General features: G+C 34.4%; 1 protein-coding gene across 1 annotated transcript in view; it reads left to right on the top strand.

Moving 5' to 3' along the window:
- Positions 1 to 16,400, top strand: part of Csmd3 (CUB and Sushi multiple domains 3) — a 942,208-nt gene that overhangs the window by 843,088 nt on the left and 82,720 nt on the right. The window contains 4 exon segments of the mRNA XM_076912208.1: positions 10,868 to 10,948; positions 11,544 to 11,657; positions 15,324 to 15,512; positions 15,870 to 16,016. Of these exon segments, the coding sequence (XP_076768323.1) occupies positions 10,868 to 10,948; positions 11,544 to 11,657; positions 15,324 to 15,512; positions 15,870 to 16,016 (531 nt within the window).

Here is a 16,400-nt window from a genome sequence, read left to right as displayed (position 1 = left end):
CACACACACACACACACGCACGCACACACACACACACATTGATATGCAGAGTACATTCAGTGCAGCTTCTATGAATATTATTGCATGGCAGACCACTTGATATTGGATAACCAATTAGGGTACAGATTCCTGTGGAAGATTCATTCTCCCTGTCTCAGAAGTCATTAGTTGTCTGTAGTTCTTTGTGTTAAGGTTAGGGTTCCATGCACTTCTTTTTGTCCACATCAGCATGTTTATTTGTATATCATACTAGCTTTACTATTGCCTTTTCCACTTTTCTTCCTATTTATTTTTGTCTCATACATTACATCTCCACTGCAGTTTCCCCTCCCTCAACTCCTTACAATTCTCCCCACACCTTCCATTGTCCCAAGATCCACTGCTCCTGTTTCCCTTCAGAAAAGAGCAAGCCTCTCAGGTATATCAACTGATCACAACATAACACATACAATAAGACTAGGCATGAAATATAGGCAACCCAATGGATGAAAAGGGTCCCAAGAGCAAGCAAAAGAGTCAGAGACAACCTCAGGTTAACTGTTATGATTCTCACAATACCCCCAAGCTAAACAAGCATAGCCTGTATGCAGAGAACCTAGGGCAGATCCATGTAGGCTCCAACATTGCCATTTCCATTTCTGTGAACCTCTATGAGCTCTGCTTAGTTGATTGTGTGAGCCATTTTTCCCTGCTATTCATGAAGTCTCTGGCTCTTTCAGTCCTTCTTCCCCCTCTTCCACAGGCTCCCCTGAGCTTTGCCTAAAGACTGGCTGTGGATCTCTTTATCTGCTTCCATGAGCTCCTGGAAAAAGCCTTTCTGATGACGAGTGGCCTAAGGATTGATCTATGAATATGGCAGAATAGAATTAGTAATCGTTTTGCTGTCTTTTTTTTTTCTTCGTGGGCTGGTCAGTCATGTTTGATTCTACTCTCAGGTGTGACATGCTTGGATGGCCAGGAACCAGAAGCTTTATGGATTCCTTATTGTTTTAGTAAAAACACTCTCAAGTATACCTACTGAGCCTCTGACTCTTCTATTACCATAAGACCTAGTCAGTAGTGGTGAGGACTCTATGTAGGCAGCAGCTTGAATTCTCAGTGTTTAATGATATATGTACGTATTGTTGCCAGCAATTGAATATTGCCATCAATTTGTCAAAAGTAACAAATAGCCTTTGTGAAATCCTGAGATGTTTGGTTGTTTCTATAGAACCCCAGATGAACACTGTTTCAATTATTTCTCAGACATTTCCATTTATTGTATTGACTATTCTCTGTTTATATGTGCAACACGTTTCAGTTGTATTGTATAGTTTCTTGACTTTGTGTTCTCTATTTATCTTGTGTATTAGTCCATTTTTAGATATGTTGTAGGCAAAGATTCTGTGCCTATCATGTACTTCCTCTTCAGATGATGATTGGTTTTTTTTTATAGCTAGACTCTCTCCAGAGTAGCTCTCAGAAGATCTCAAAAATTCATCATGGTGGGCATGAAAATTACTTAATATTTTTGAACATTTCTTTTGAAGTGCTATACTTGTAGTTGTGGGATCAAAGAATACACATTTGCCATAAAATGTATTGCTGGATTATGTATTCTAGTATATTAGAAGTCTATGTGATCCAGTAAGGAATCTCAGCAATTTTAAAGCAAATTGATAAGTGTAGAGCCAGAGAGAATCTATTGCTGTGTTATTGGAGGTTGAAGGGTTTTCTCAATAGTTATGAGGAAAGATCTCTAATATGGAATTTGCATACTTTAGAATTAAGGAATTACTTCAATAGTCATACTGATAACATTCACCAGACAAGAAATATAGATTCCATTGAAATAATGAGTGACTCTCTCCATTCCAAGTCTTTAAAGTATTCTAATTCAATTTCAGTTTTATATCCATTTTATAAATGAGAAAATAGGCACACTTTTTTGAAATTGTAATGTATTATTGTTTGAAAATATCAAACGTATAGAATGTATTATTTCCATATCTATCCTCTATTTCCCCCTTCACATTCCTTCTTGGCTCCTTACCAATGAAAGCTTACCTTAATTGTGTGTGTGTGTGTGTGTGTGTGTGTGTGTGTGTGTGTGTGTGTGTGTTTTGTAAGATATGAACCCAGTCAGGGAAGTGTACATGTGAATGGGTGAGGGGTCATGTGCTATCCATGTGTGACCTATGAGGAGCCACCAAACAAAGAAAACTGACCCTCTTTCTGGTCACAGCCACCAAATATCATCAGTTGGTGACTGGGCTTCCAGAACCTGTTCTTGTCATGCTAGATTTTTTAAATAGCTAGGTCTTTATTTTTGTATGCTGAAGGTATGCACATGCATACTTTGCTGTTTTTCTTTGAATGATGTTAAACTCAGTCATTCAGAAATGACTATTTATTATATTTATTAGTTGTTTATTGTATGTTTGGTACTCTATGTCAAATACAACCCTCCCAAATAATTAGTAATATTGCCAAAAGACAACCTTTATATGAAACTATATTGAATGTATAAAAGTGATATGAAGCCAATAGATTTCACATTATTAAAGATGTTATAAGAGGAATAAACTGAGAATGGTATATATCATCTTAATATAATACAGCCAATAAGGAGACCCTCTCTAAGACAAATTATGAAAGAACAAAACCAGTTGAATGATAGTGATCTAGAAGTGCAGTTATTTCGAACACGAAGTTTAGACATTTTGTTATCCATACTAACCTGTTTTGGAGATTTGTTGATTGAGCAATGAAGGAGCTAGGCTGCTGGTATTTCTTTTCTAGTTTCTCTTTTACTAAAACAATAATGTTCTTTGCTATTTAAGGAGAATATAGCAACCTAGGTGGATGATATGTTGAATTACATCTGTGGTTATTAAGATTATAATATTCTAGGGAAGTATCTGTTTCTAGCAAAATATGAGATGATTCATAGTTTGTGTTAGATTTTTTTTTATCAGTTTCATTCTCTATTTTGTCCATTACCAGCTATAGTTCTTGTTATTTTCATATCTCATTGTAGTAAGTTTTGGTTAAAGTTAGAGTTTTACTTAGTATAAAATTAAAAAATTTACAATTCCAAAACATAGCTCACATACTCTTATAATCCTATATCCCCAGATCAGCCCTGTTTTTTCCACTTTTGTCTCAGAGATCTTTCATACACAATCATCAGGTTTTCTTGTCTGTGTCTACATATTTTGTCATCTCTGTGAGATTTGTTTGTCTCTGTAACCTCCTTCTTCCCAAAACACCTACCACCAACAGAACCACCAGTACTACCAGAACCATTCTCACCGTGAAACATAATTTTTACTTCATCTAGTCAAATTCTACTTCTTAGGTGTTTGATTCACATCCTTCTCATCCATTATCAGTGTGTATATATGAATGATTATAAATAAGATTTTAAGTGTACTTCTAACGTAGCATTGCAGATGACACATAGTAGGGACTCAGTAATAGCTTACTTCATGAGCCATGGAAAGTGTTATACTAAATGTAAAGATCTGCCAAATACTCCTATAATAAGCTGTTGATAATGCAAGAACTAACATATAAAAGAATAAAAATAGAAGAATACAAAATTGTGAAACACTATTCAACTACTATGATGATTGATTAGAGGCTAACAAAGCTTCCTCAATGAAGATCTGGGTAAAGAATTGTATGTCAGATAAAATGTTCCTAAAAGAAAGCGTAAGAATTAAGGCAGATACCTCAAAGAGAGGGACTAGAGATAATAAAGTTATTAGCATGTCCTAACTCAGACTGTAAAATCAGCCTGTAGCCCATGGTATTCAATAGGTATTCACTGTACATATTAGGGGAGTGAGAAAAAAGTAGTCCAACAACTGTTTATTTTCCGCAGTTATGGATAAAATTATGTTTATGTGAGCAGATTAAATTTCATCTTTTACTTTTTTGTGTGTAAAAATGTGTATACTTGTATTAATGCATATTACTGCAAGTGTGTGCACATGTGTGTGAAAGAGAGAGAGAAAAAGAGACACAGAGAGAGACTGTGTGTGAGAGAGAGAGGGAGAGAGAGAGAGAGAGAGAGAGAGAGAGAGAGAGAGAGAGAGAACCTTTACAGGTTTGTGTATGTTTGTAGAAACCTGAAGCTTATGTTGTGTGTCTCTTTTTGACCTGTCTTCAATTTATTTGATGAACAAAGGTCTCATACAGAATTCAGAATTTACCAATTTCAGCTACTTAGTTATCCAGATAGCTCTGTAGGTTTGGGGAGTAAGGTTCTAATCTTCTTGCTTGAGTAACAATGACTGTGAATGCTGTATAGGTTAATCAAAAGGTAATGGTATGAAAGAGAGATACAAAACATTTAAAAAACCACACACACTGAATTCCAGTGTAATAACATGGATTTTTAGGTTCCTAGAGTTTCTAGAACAATAGTACCATAAATTAGGTAGATTAAAACAACAAATAGTTTTTCCTCTCTTTATTCTTTGATAGACTCTTGTCCTAAGACAATGCTAGCCTAGACCTTGTTATCTTCACTTTCCAGTCACATGTGTCAGTCTTAAAAAATGTGTAAATATATGACACATTACTTTATTAAAATGTACTTTGAAATCTAGATTTCTGATTTCTTCATTTTTTTGTTCCCTCTCCCTTTATATTCTCAACTTTTCCATCCCATCTCCTCCCTTTCCTTTTTCTCTTCTTCTCTTCCTTAGTTTGTCTACCTAAAAACAGACATGCAAAATTTTTTGTTTATTTTGGAGATTTTTAAAAAATTACATCTCTTCCTTCCCTTTTCTCATTCCATATAATCCCATATTCTTCTCTATCTCTCCTTCAAATTACTAGTCTCATTTTTTATTGTTATTTCATGCATATACATTATATATGTATATATTCCTACATATGAGGTATTCAGTTGATATAATTAAGTTTAATGATAAGAAAAAGCTATTTCCATATATAGCTTGGTCATGCTAGCCCTTTTTGTCCTGGGAATACTTTTATTCCTGCCCATCATGGTAAAGCTTGTCTTTAACAACATTATCATGTTGGCAGCCAAAGTACATGGCTTGAAACGGGAAATGGATCCCCAGACAGAGTTATTAATTTACCAGACTCCAAGCCAAGAATGGGTACAATTCTGCACAGAGCCTTACCAACGTGAGACAGAAGTACATTGCTTTTGATAATGCATATTCCATGTCTGGTAAACGAGGCATTTTGGCAGAATTACCTAAGACAGGCTCAGGCTTGTTTATGAAATCAAAAAAAAGACGAGATGTGGAGAGCTTTTGGGGCTGCTTGGCAAGAATCTGACATGGGCCAAGGACAAGAAAATGAGCTGCTTGGCAGGAATATGACATTGGCCACAGATAAGGAAGTGGGTTTCAGGCAGGAATCTGACATTAGGCTAGAATAAAGAAATAATTTCAGGCAGGAATCTAAATTTTAGGTTAGAACAAGGAAGTAGGCTTCAGACATGAAAATGACGTTGGGCTAGAACAGGGAAGTAGGTTCAGATATTTTGTTCATCCTGATAAGCCCTTAGAAACAATGATCTCAGGAGTGTTCACAGAACTTTGTTTATTGCATTGCTTGTTCTTTGACTATTTGTGTTTATTGTCTTGCTTGTTCCTTGACTATTTGCACCTATTGTATCGCTAGTTTCTCAACCTAGAACTGACTTTAATACTCGCATGTAATTAAAATGATATAAAAGCAAAAAGGAGGAGGGGGTTGGGATAGCAGGTTTCTAAGGAGGGGAAATGGGGAAAGGGGATGACATCTGAAATGTAAATAAATAAAATATCCAACTAAAAAACAAGACCTACCAAAAAAAAAAAAAAAAAAGAAAGAAAGAAAAAGCCATTTCCTGATGCAGGAAGAAGACTTAAAACTAACTATTTATTGTATTTTAACATGTTCATGCCATCTCTGAAACCTATATGAGGCCCCTTCTTGTCTCCTATCTTCTGGGGATCAGCCAATAATCACTGCATTGTACTACAAATGTGAATCACTATGATCCCTTCAGTCCCGAAGCATGGCCATGTGTCTGTGTACATTATTTAATTTTATCAGGATAATAATCCCTACATCAGAGATTTACTCCAATTATATATTAAGAGAACTTAACTATGTCTCCAATAATTATTTCACTCACCAATCTGAGATTCAAGAAAGATACTAGTTGAAGGGACACCATTCAACCTGGCATAGCAGGTATGAAATGTTACATGTCTACCAGTAAATATTAACAACACAACCTCAAATTCTAGAATTATTTTAAGGAGCAGATAATCAGAAACTGAGTAAACCAAAGTACTTAGTACACCCTATTATATGATGAGTTTTAGTATTTTGTTTCAATGTTAAAAGAAAAACAGATGAAACTGATTTCTTCTATCATTTTCAACCTTTAATTTTTATGAGAACTCTACTGTCTCCCTGAACAGCTTTTCAGACAGATACTACTTAGCTTCTGCCTCAGGTATTTTTTTAATCACAGTTGTCTCCGTCTTGTTGCTGATTTTTATTTTAAGTCTGGGAGACATTCTAAAATAGAACAATTGTTTAGAGACCCTTATATCTTTATAAACCTACAACCTGGCATTCATTTAGAGCATATTTTTTTTTTTGAGTTACACACATAGTGATAGATGGCTATTTTAGAGTTGTATAATTAGGCAATTAAACAGACATTTTTGCTCAGGCAACTTAAAATCTGCTTGGATACTAAAACAATGAACAATTAGAGAAGTATATGGGTAAAAATACACATCACAACTAGCCCTGATTATATGCACTATACATATAACATGTTTTTGTAAATTTAAGTTTACAGTGTAATAGAGAAACTCATAGAGGAACGTAGAAGAGATGATTAGCTTCTCATTTTTATTAGATTTGGCAATTGATTCATAAAGTCAGACATAATCATATCTGTTAATCAGATAAAAGTATTATTGTTTTTAGTAAAGTGGTAAGGACCTTGTACCAGAGACCCTACACAGCCACACTGTGATCACTTAGCTTTTAGGATTGTGGTTCACGAAATTCATGAATTGTTGGAAAAAATCTGGAAACAGCAGAAAGCAAAGCACATACTATGACACAGTATCCATGTGGGGTTGTGGAAATAACATGATCCTCATCAATAGTAATATTCAACTTCTCATCTATTACACATTAAAACTGGGTAAGAAAACTAATTCTCTCCATGTACTATGAATGACAGAAACCAAGTTTAATTCATGAATTAACATAAACTATAATTCCTTAAAACAACAACAAAATAACTCATCATTGCCGCATCAATTTAAGATAAATTTACAAAGGAAAGGAAAATTATGTTTTTGTAGGTATGTCCACATATCTCTATTATCAGAGTTGATAAATCCGAGTTAGTTTCAAATGAAAAAATTCCCCAAATATAGAAAGATAAATGTTTCCCTGTATAGTGTTTGATTTTTTATATTTATTTATTTATTTATTTATTTATTTATTTATTTTGGCAATCATAGTAGAGGTGGAGTACATTTTATGGATATAAGTGAGTATTCCAGAATAATATGTAACTTTATTCCAAAATGTGACACCAATTTGGATTCAAACTCAGTAATCTATAGGTAATGGCAGGGACTAAATTATAGCCACAATTACAGAGGACAGAGTACACCACATCAAGAAAAGTTTAGGCTAAAATGGTACGATCTGTACCTACTGCCATCAACACTGCAGTGTCCTCTTCTGCCCCATCTCTCACCAATTACCAGTATTCCTTTTTTTAATTATCATATTGTAATTTTTACTTTTAAACACAGGGGTTATAAACACAAAAAGGCAGGATGTGGGGAAGGGGATGACACAGAAGCATAGGTGTTCAGGGGAAGTACAGATATCTTTCAGAACAGGGTATCAGCTAGGTAAAAGTTCAGGGAACAGGTCACTATGACTCTGCCTATGATTTACTTGTCCTTATCTAAGTCGGTACTATCTACCAAGGCTGCCTATTTACAAGGTCTATGACTACTTAGGCTGGTAAATTTCCACAGAAGCTGCCTTAAGTCCGTTATTTCCTTACAGTGACCTCTTATTTTTAGAACATTGTTCCTATAAAATCTAAATTCAGGTAGAATTTAAAAATTTCTAGTATTTTAAATTAAACTTAATAAAATATGGATTTTTTTTTTTTTTACTTCACTGGGTTTTCTTGTTAACAATTGTTTGTTACTTTGCTTATTGGTTTGCTTTAATTTTTTATAACATGTTTTCTTTATTTACACATCAAATATTATCTTTATTTCCCTGTCCCCAACCCCCAGGAATCCCCCTATCTCATCTCCCTTCCCCCTGCTTTTATGAGGGTGTTCCAGCACCCACCCACCCACTCCCGCCCCGCTGTCTTGGCATTTTCCTACACCGGGGCATTGAACCTTCACAGGACCAAGGGCCTCCCATTAGTGGCCCCACTTCTGCTGACTGTGCTAACCCCACAACACTGGGGCTGGTGCTGTGCTGTAGGGAAAGGTGGAGACATGGCTCCAGGGTTTGGAAGCTGTCTCAGAGGTCCCAGGCCTGCAACAAGGCTGTGGTGTTCTCAGACTCATCAACATTCAGGTGGTGCTGGAGAGTCCCAGAAGAGCAGAGAACAGTTCAGGATCCAACAGGCTGGATAGCTTTACAGGTGGCAGACTTCGTGGTGGTTGTGGCTGGGAGTGCAGAGTTGGCCTTCTAGAAGAGGCACTCCATGGTTCCAAAGAGTTATTGACATGGCAGAAAATGAATGCATAAAACTATACTGCACTTCTCAGGGTGGGCTTGAGATTAAATACCTTCTGCATGGAGGAATGTCTGGGAAGAAAAGCAAGCTTGCCTGAATTCTAGGTACTTCATTAGAATAGAGAACTCTGTTTGAGCTTCTTGACTGTGGTCACAATTCTTTTCCTATTGTCTTGGTCTGATATGTTAGGGATGCCTCATGTACAGGAAGGGCTTGGGGATTGCCATTATGTAACTGATGGCCACAGATCTATAGGGGCCTGGTGCTGGGAGCAGCAAAGCTTCTACCATTCTCTTAGGGTCTCCAAGGCCTCAAACCTTTGGCTTGACCTTACTAGGCTTCCTCTCACAGTCCATTGCCCCACACTTTAGTTTCATATCTTCTCTGTTCTGTAGTGTGTTACTCAGAAAACAAACAAACAAAAACGAAAAGCAAAAACAAAAAAACCCCACTGAACAACAAGTTATTTTATAAACATACTGAAGTATAGGCAGGAAGACTTTTAAAGTGTAGGTAGAAATTTACAGAAGTGAATACATTATTCTCCACTGATTGATATTTCTCTCTCTACATATGCACAAAGATATATATATATATATATATATATATATATATATATATATATATATAGCTTCTGGTTAAGTGATAATGATTCACTAAGAATCCATCACTGAAGTTTGTGTGCAACATTTCTTTTCTTTCCTCCCTGAATCTGAAATGACCTCTGTGATTTATCATCGTTTAGAACTGGAAACACATTCCTTGTTCTTAACATTTACTCCTGTAATTTCCTTATAGGAGGAGTCATTCTTTTTTTGTTTGTTTATTTGTTTTTTTAGTTTTTTTCAAGACAGGGTTTCTCTGTGTAGTCCTGGCTATCCTGGAACTCACTCTGTAGACCAGGCTGGCCTCGAACTCATAAATCTGCCTGCCTCTGCCTCCCAAGTGCTGGGATTAAAGGCGTGTGCGCCACCACCGCTGGGCTAGGAGGAGTTATTCTTAACTTGTCTGGTTGATTTTCCTAAGTCTGACAGTAATCCTTGTAATAGGTGAAATATTGAAGATGTAGGCTTTTAAGTAAGAGAATATTAAAATAGGTTCTCATTATTCTCTATATTAGTCATGTTGAACAAATTTGTTTTTTATGTAACTTTCTCTTTTTCTTTTCAGCATAAGTAGCAAAATATAGCACATGTAAAACATTCATTTTCTAAAGTTGCAAACTTGTTTCTCAACTGAAGAATCATCTAGTACGTTTGAAAACCCCAAGAGAAAATGAAATGTTAATAAAATATAGTGGTATCATTGATTTTAGGTATCTTTGAATTGGTTTCTATGAGGCTTGGATTCAGAGACTTTTGATGGTCTTTAAATAAATCAAATATCAGCTTGAATCAGGATCATTATTTTAAAACTATAATGATAACTGCAAACGCTATACTCCCACACACTTACCTCACAGGTACATTGATGTCCCAGGATGAATTAAAATTCTAAAGTGAGATGCAGTAGGTTCACACTGAGCTCAGCACAGTACAGCTGTGTGATTTGGGTTCTTCTAAGCCTCCTTTCAGTAGTTTTCTCACTGGTAAGATAGAAATCATTATAGAACCAGTTACATAGATATAAGATAATTTTTGAAAGTCAATTGAGCTATTATTAACAAAGTGTTTATATGTTTGCCTGGAAAGGAAATAACAACGAGTTGTTATTACATATCAGTAACTTTCCTAAGTACAAGGAGTTCTGTGATGAACCTTGAGTCTAGATACTACTGAGCAAATAAAGACACAAATACATCTTTCTAAATTGTGATCATCCCAAGAAACAGTAACAACAAAACAATAACAACAAAGGTTTTACAACCCACCTAACAGAGGGTAGGGGGCAGAGGTACAGTGTTAGACACAAAGATATTCTACCAACTAAAGAAGAAATTGCTTTCTACTTTGATTGTAGGATTTTTTAAAATATTAGTAATTTAGTGTTAAAAATTAGAGTATATTTTATTCTTTCAAAAATTGTTTTGTAATTTTTCTTATGCATATATATACTGAGCTTTTCAGAAAAGGAATAAACATAGAATGTTTATTTTTTTAGCCTACCAACTAAGAGTGTGCCAGCCTCCACCACCTGTCCCTAATGCAGAAATTCTGACAGAAGATGATGAATTTGAAATAGGTAAAGCCTTTAAAATTACTTTCAAAAAATACCCTTAAGGCAGAACTTTCTTTCTTACAAATAAATGTAAAAAGTACAATTGGAACAGCCTGTAGGTTGATGAGATTTGTTGAAATTATGAAGGAGGGAAAACAGTCAAAAGAAGAAAAAGAACACTGAAAAACACCTATGGGTTGTGAAAGACACCTATGAATGTTGTGTTTCAAAAACATTACATTTGTTTTGTGAGCTTAAAGAAATAGTGTTTCATAACCCATGACAGATACTTTAGTGATAAACAATAGATGGCAATCTTCTAACAATATGAGTATCAGACCTATGTAAACCAAATTATTTTCTTCTGGCCACAGCTTCAAAGTAACTGGTATCCATCATGAAACCTGGATCAGTAGCCGTTCCCTTCATTCATGGTGGATCAGTGCTTTCAAGCCTCATTTGTTTCATGTTCAAGATTTATCCCCGCTTATAATTGATCATATTTGTAAACTAATTGAAAACGAGTGAATGCAAAGAATTCTGCTCCTAAATTAAAACAGCTCTTCAGTTATACTGTGCAGCTTGTCTGAACGATGCCTTCTTTCTTTTTCATTAACAGGCGATATTATCAGATATCAGTGTCTTCCAGGGTTTACACTGGTTGGCAATGCAATTCTGACATGCAGATTGGGAGAGCGGCTGCAAATGGATGGGGCACCTCCAGTTTGTCAAGGTACTGACGTTTCACAGTATTTGCTTATTTAATTTATTTTCTAAGACAGGATCTAGGCAGTCCAGGTTAGACTCATATTAGAGTTTCACCAGCCTTTGCCTAATCAGTGCTGGGATTGCACACAAAGAAACACCTAACTTGTGGTTATTGAATTCATAAACATTTGTTTTGTATTTAAGTTAGAATAGAAAAAATTAAAATATTTTTAGTATTGATAATGTGACTGTGAAGTATAGAATTCAATTATTTCTTCAAAGTGGCAATTAAAAAGTCTTTCATTGTTTTGAGATTTATTTTTTTTATAATTAGCCTGATGTTAGTGAAACTTATGTGAAGGTGTAAGGTATGTCTACAAGGTATGTCAATAGGAAAAGAAAAAGGGAAAAATCCCTAAAAGAAAGCCAGCGGTTACAATTAATTTTCTTAGGAAAACAATATTCTAATCACTTGCTATAGAACTCCTTATTTACTATATGTAAGAATAAGAAGATGAGGATTAAGCTGATAGACACACACTAAAGGAAGCGAGGGAGGAAGCAAGCAAGCAAGCAAGCAAGCAAGCAAATAAACAAAAAAGTAACATTAAATTGAGGTTACTATGTAAGTATCACAATGGAAAACCAGGCCAATCCTCCCAATGACAGCAAACCATGTATCTCAGGAACCAGTAAATAATGATAAGTAACTAGGTATGAGTCAGATACTGCTTGATGAAGGCAAGAACCCTGACCTCCAAATGGGCAGTGAAAGTTTTATTAGAAAAAGCTTAGTGAAAAGATTGTCTAAATGTCTGTAAAACATGAAAGGAGACATTTAGGAGAACTTGATATGGATTTAAAGGAATTTACTCTGTCACCGAGGCAGTTAAAGATAGGATCTGAAAGACTAATATAGTTAAGATGTTCAAACACCATTTACAGTTGATTTGTGCTGGCCATAAATCTACCTTACAGTAACTTATATATGGTAGCTGATCTGAACAACATTGAACTGTTTTATTATGTCTTATTATTGTGCTTTCATGGCTTATTCTTTCATTCAATTTTTTTTTCTCACATACAGAAAACTGTTTCCTGAATAGTAATTTGTTACTAGAAAAACCCAAAACAAAAGTTGTGAGACAGCTTTTCTCAACATTTTAAAGGCTAAGGCAGGGGGATTACCCACACATTAGAAGCCAGCCTGGGATATATACTAAGGTTGAAGCCAGTCTGAACTAGAACGTGGGGTTATGGCTCAAAAAGCAGTAATACACTGATTATTATTTTAATCACTAAATGTATAAATTAGCATTTTATTTCCTACTTCATTTGAAACCTTATGAAATGATGAAGGGTCTTCAGAAGAGTACATTAGGTTAGCAGAAAGAAAGATAGTCATGAACAGTCACACTGTGAGAATATCTCATGACTTTAGTCAGAGTTGCATGAACAATCTGAAGATGCTGAGTGTCCGTTCTGAAGTCTGTAACTTATATCCACAATATGAATACCATTCATTCAATTACTGTCTTCACAGAAGGCTTCTCTGTATCCAATTAGGATTGTATAGAATTCACATTTTGGTAAAGATACAAAGAAATGGAGAATATAGGCTCTTCTGCTCTCAGCATAGAATATACTGCATAGAAAAATATTTGTTCAGGCATAGAAGATGTGAGCTATCAGGCAATGATACAATTTTTTCCTAGACCAAAACATACAAAGTAAGTTGCAAACTCTTGGATAGAAAGTTTACATGATAAATCTTAATCCAATAATTCTTACATGAAAGTAAACAAAGGAATCTGGACAACCTTAGTATTTCACAGCCCAGCTTTTCTCATGTTTTCACAGCGTGTCTTCGTTCTAAAATCAGAATTTTCTTACATTAATCAAAACAGAGTTCTTCTGTCTTATTATTCTTTGTTTAATATCTAATCACAGAACACTTTAGAGGCTAACCACTGTGTAATTGGATATCCGTTAGAATATACCTATCTTTTTTATGAATTAGTTGACAAGTTATTAAGCAAAAAAACTGACTTAATAATTTTAAGTTACAATTCACAAAATTACCAAAGTACTCAACCCTTTAAAAATTTCCAAATCTATAGTTTTCAGTCAATTTATAAATTATTTTTTATTTTTTCTAAAAGATAGAGTATTATTTTTCTGTTTGAGCCTAGATCACACTTATATTTAACAATATTTTTATTACTGTATTTTACAGTAACTTACAAAAATTTGAAAATTAATACTGGACCATTTTCTTTTTAAATCTTTCAATTTTTTCCATAGCTGAAGTGTCACTTTACATTTCTATAATTAACTCTTTTATTTACTTTTTCTAGTCTTGTACTATATGGAAACATTTATTAAAAATATTAAATTATCTAAAATAATAAACCACCCTCTAACCTATTAATATGAAACCATTTATCTATTTAAGTTAATTTTATTCATTATATTTGGTATTTTCAGGCATAATTTATTTAAACAGATTAATAAGATCAAGACCTAATTATTTTGATTCAGTGAGGTATAATGCCAAGAATGTAGAACTACATACATGCTAGTTGAATCATAAAATGGCATGTGATTGATTTCCAATCTATCAAAACCTTAAAAATTATTTATTCCAATTCTTCCATGATCACTACAGTATCCTCAGTGAAAACACTGGAAATATGGCACAACCTAAAGTTAAAAGCATTTGACAGTGTTATGAAGGATGCTTTGTTATAGTCATATTCTTTATTTTAACTGAAAATTTTGGTTTATACAAGCCGTAATCATGTTTGATGTATGTGGATGCATTGTGAACATATGACTCAGTGAACTACTTTACACTGAAAATCCTATGATCTTTTATTTTATCTTTTAGATGACATCTTTGTGTAATAAAGGCCTGATAATTTAGTTATTCTTTATCTTCAAACCAAAATTAAAAGATAAATATATTATTTGTTCTAATATTCAAATAATGCAAACACAAGAGTTAAAATTATTAACGTTAGTGGAGAGTAGTAGACCATCATTATGTTGGTTTTTCATTCTTGGAGTATCTCATAATAAGCCAGAAGCAATATGAAATAGGAAATTTTGTTCTAGCCAATATATAGGATCTGGAGCTAACACCAGGAGCTGCAGGGTAACTGCTGGCTGGAAATTATATAAAGTCTTCATGGTTTTAATTACTTTCCTGAGACCAGAAATAACAAAATGGGCCTTGAGAGAATGCTGTTTTTTACTGGCTCATGCACCTGTGTGAATTGAAAGAATAGGGAGAGAAGAAATTTTTATTAAAAATAAGGATAATAAGGTATGAGACTAACATGTAGATAAGAGAGATAGAGTGAAATATAAAAGAATACAAGAATAATTGTGAAAATGTGAAGAATTAAAATGTATTATCTTTTTTTCATGTAACTATTTCCCATAAAAAGTGCATTTTCAATGTAATAAAATGAATAAATAAATAATATAAATTTTAGTGTTTCATTTCATATTTTAATTAGTACCTTAATATAACTGTTATTTAACACAAATTACTATCTTTCTTTAATAATAACACAAGTCAACTATTATCTTCTTTGTAGTTAATAAATATAAACGAGCATTTGGTATTAAAAACACAACTTTTGTTTATGTTCCAAAAGACTTGTAATGATGCCTTCTTTTACAGTGCTCTGTCCTGCCAACGAGCTACGACTGGATTCTACAGGAGTAATACTGAGTCCTGGATATCCTGACAGTTACCCGAATTTGCAGATGTGTTCATGGAGCATCTCTGTGGAAAAGGGCTATAACATCAGCATGTTTGTAGAATTCTTCCAGACAGAAAAAGAGTTTGATGTTCTTCAGGTGTATGATGGTAACCATGGGTTATATTTTCTGGATAATCATAAGTTTAATCCAAATACCCAAACTGTACATGTAGATGTTCAATACAAACTTTTTTTATCCTACAGATATTCTTAATAACATAGACTCAATTCTATATGAAGAACACCATTACCTTGAAAATTGTTGTGAACTGATGTTTAAAGAAAACATTAGAATATTTCACATTTTATCATTTATCATTTTGTATTAGTTTCCTTACTATTGATTTGATTCACTGGGTGTTAAAAACTTCAGTATTTAATATTATTGTAAAAATATGGACACTGGAGATAAATGAGGATATAATATTTATTTATATCTATATTATATTATTTTCTTTTCAAAGGTCCAAATATTCAGAGTCCAGTGCTTATTTCTCTCAGTGGAGATTATGCAGCAGCTTTTAATGTAACAAGCAATGGTCATGAAGTATTTCTTCAGTGGTCTGCAGATCATGGCAATAACAAAAAAGGCTTCAGGATAAGATACATTGGTATGTGATGTTTATGACTGTAACAATTTTCTCAGCTCTATCATCATTGAGACTGTCATTGAAGAGTTAAGATGGGGGCTAAGAAAGGCTCAGCTCACAGACCACATGAAGCTCATGAACAAGGAAGACCAAAGTGTGAGTGCTTTGGCCCTTCTTAGAAGGGGTAACAAATACTCATGGGAGCAAATATGGAGACAAACCATGGGACAGAAACTGAAGGAGGGGCCGTCCGGAGTCTGCTCTACCAGGGTATCCATCCCTTGAGTAGTTACCAAAGGTAGAGGCTGATGTGGATGGCAGAAAGTGCATGATGACAAGCACCAGATATAGCTGTCTCCTTAGAGGTCTGCCAGAGCCTGAAATATACAGGATGCTCACAGTCGG

The sequence above is a fragment of the Arvicanthis niloticus genome, chromosome 13 (assembly GCF_011762505.2).
Source record: "Arvicanthis niloticus isolate mArvNil1 chromosome 13, mArvNil1.pat.X, whole genome shotgun sequence".
Classification (NCBI taxonomy): Eukaryota; Metazoa; Chordata; class Mammalia; order Rodentia; family Muridae; genus Arvicanthis; species Arvicanthis niloticus.
This window is presented reverse-complemented; position numbering and strand designations above follow the sequence as displayed.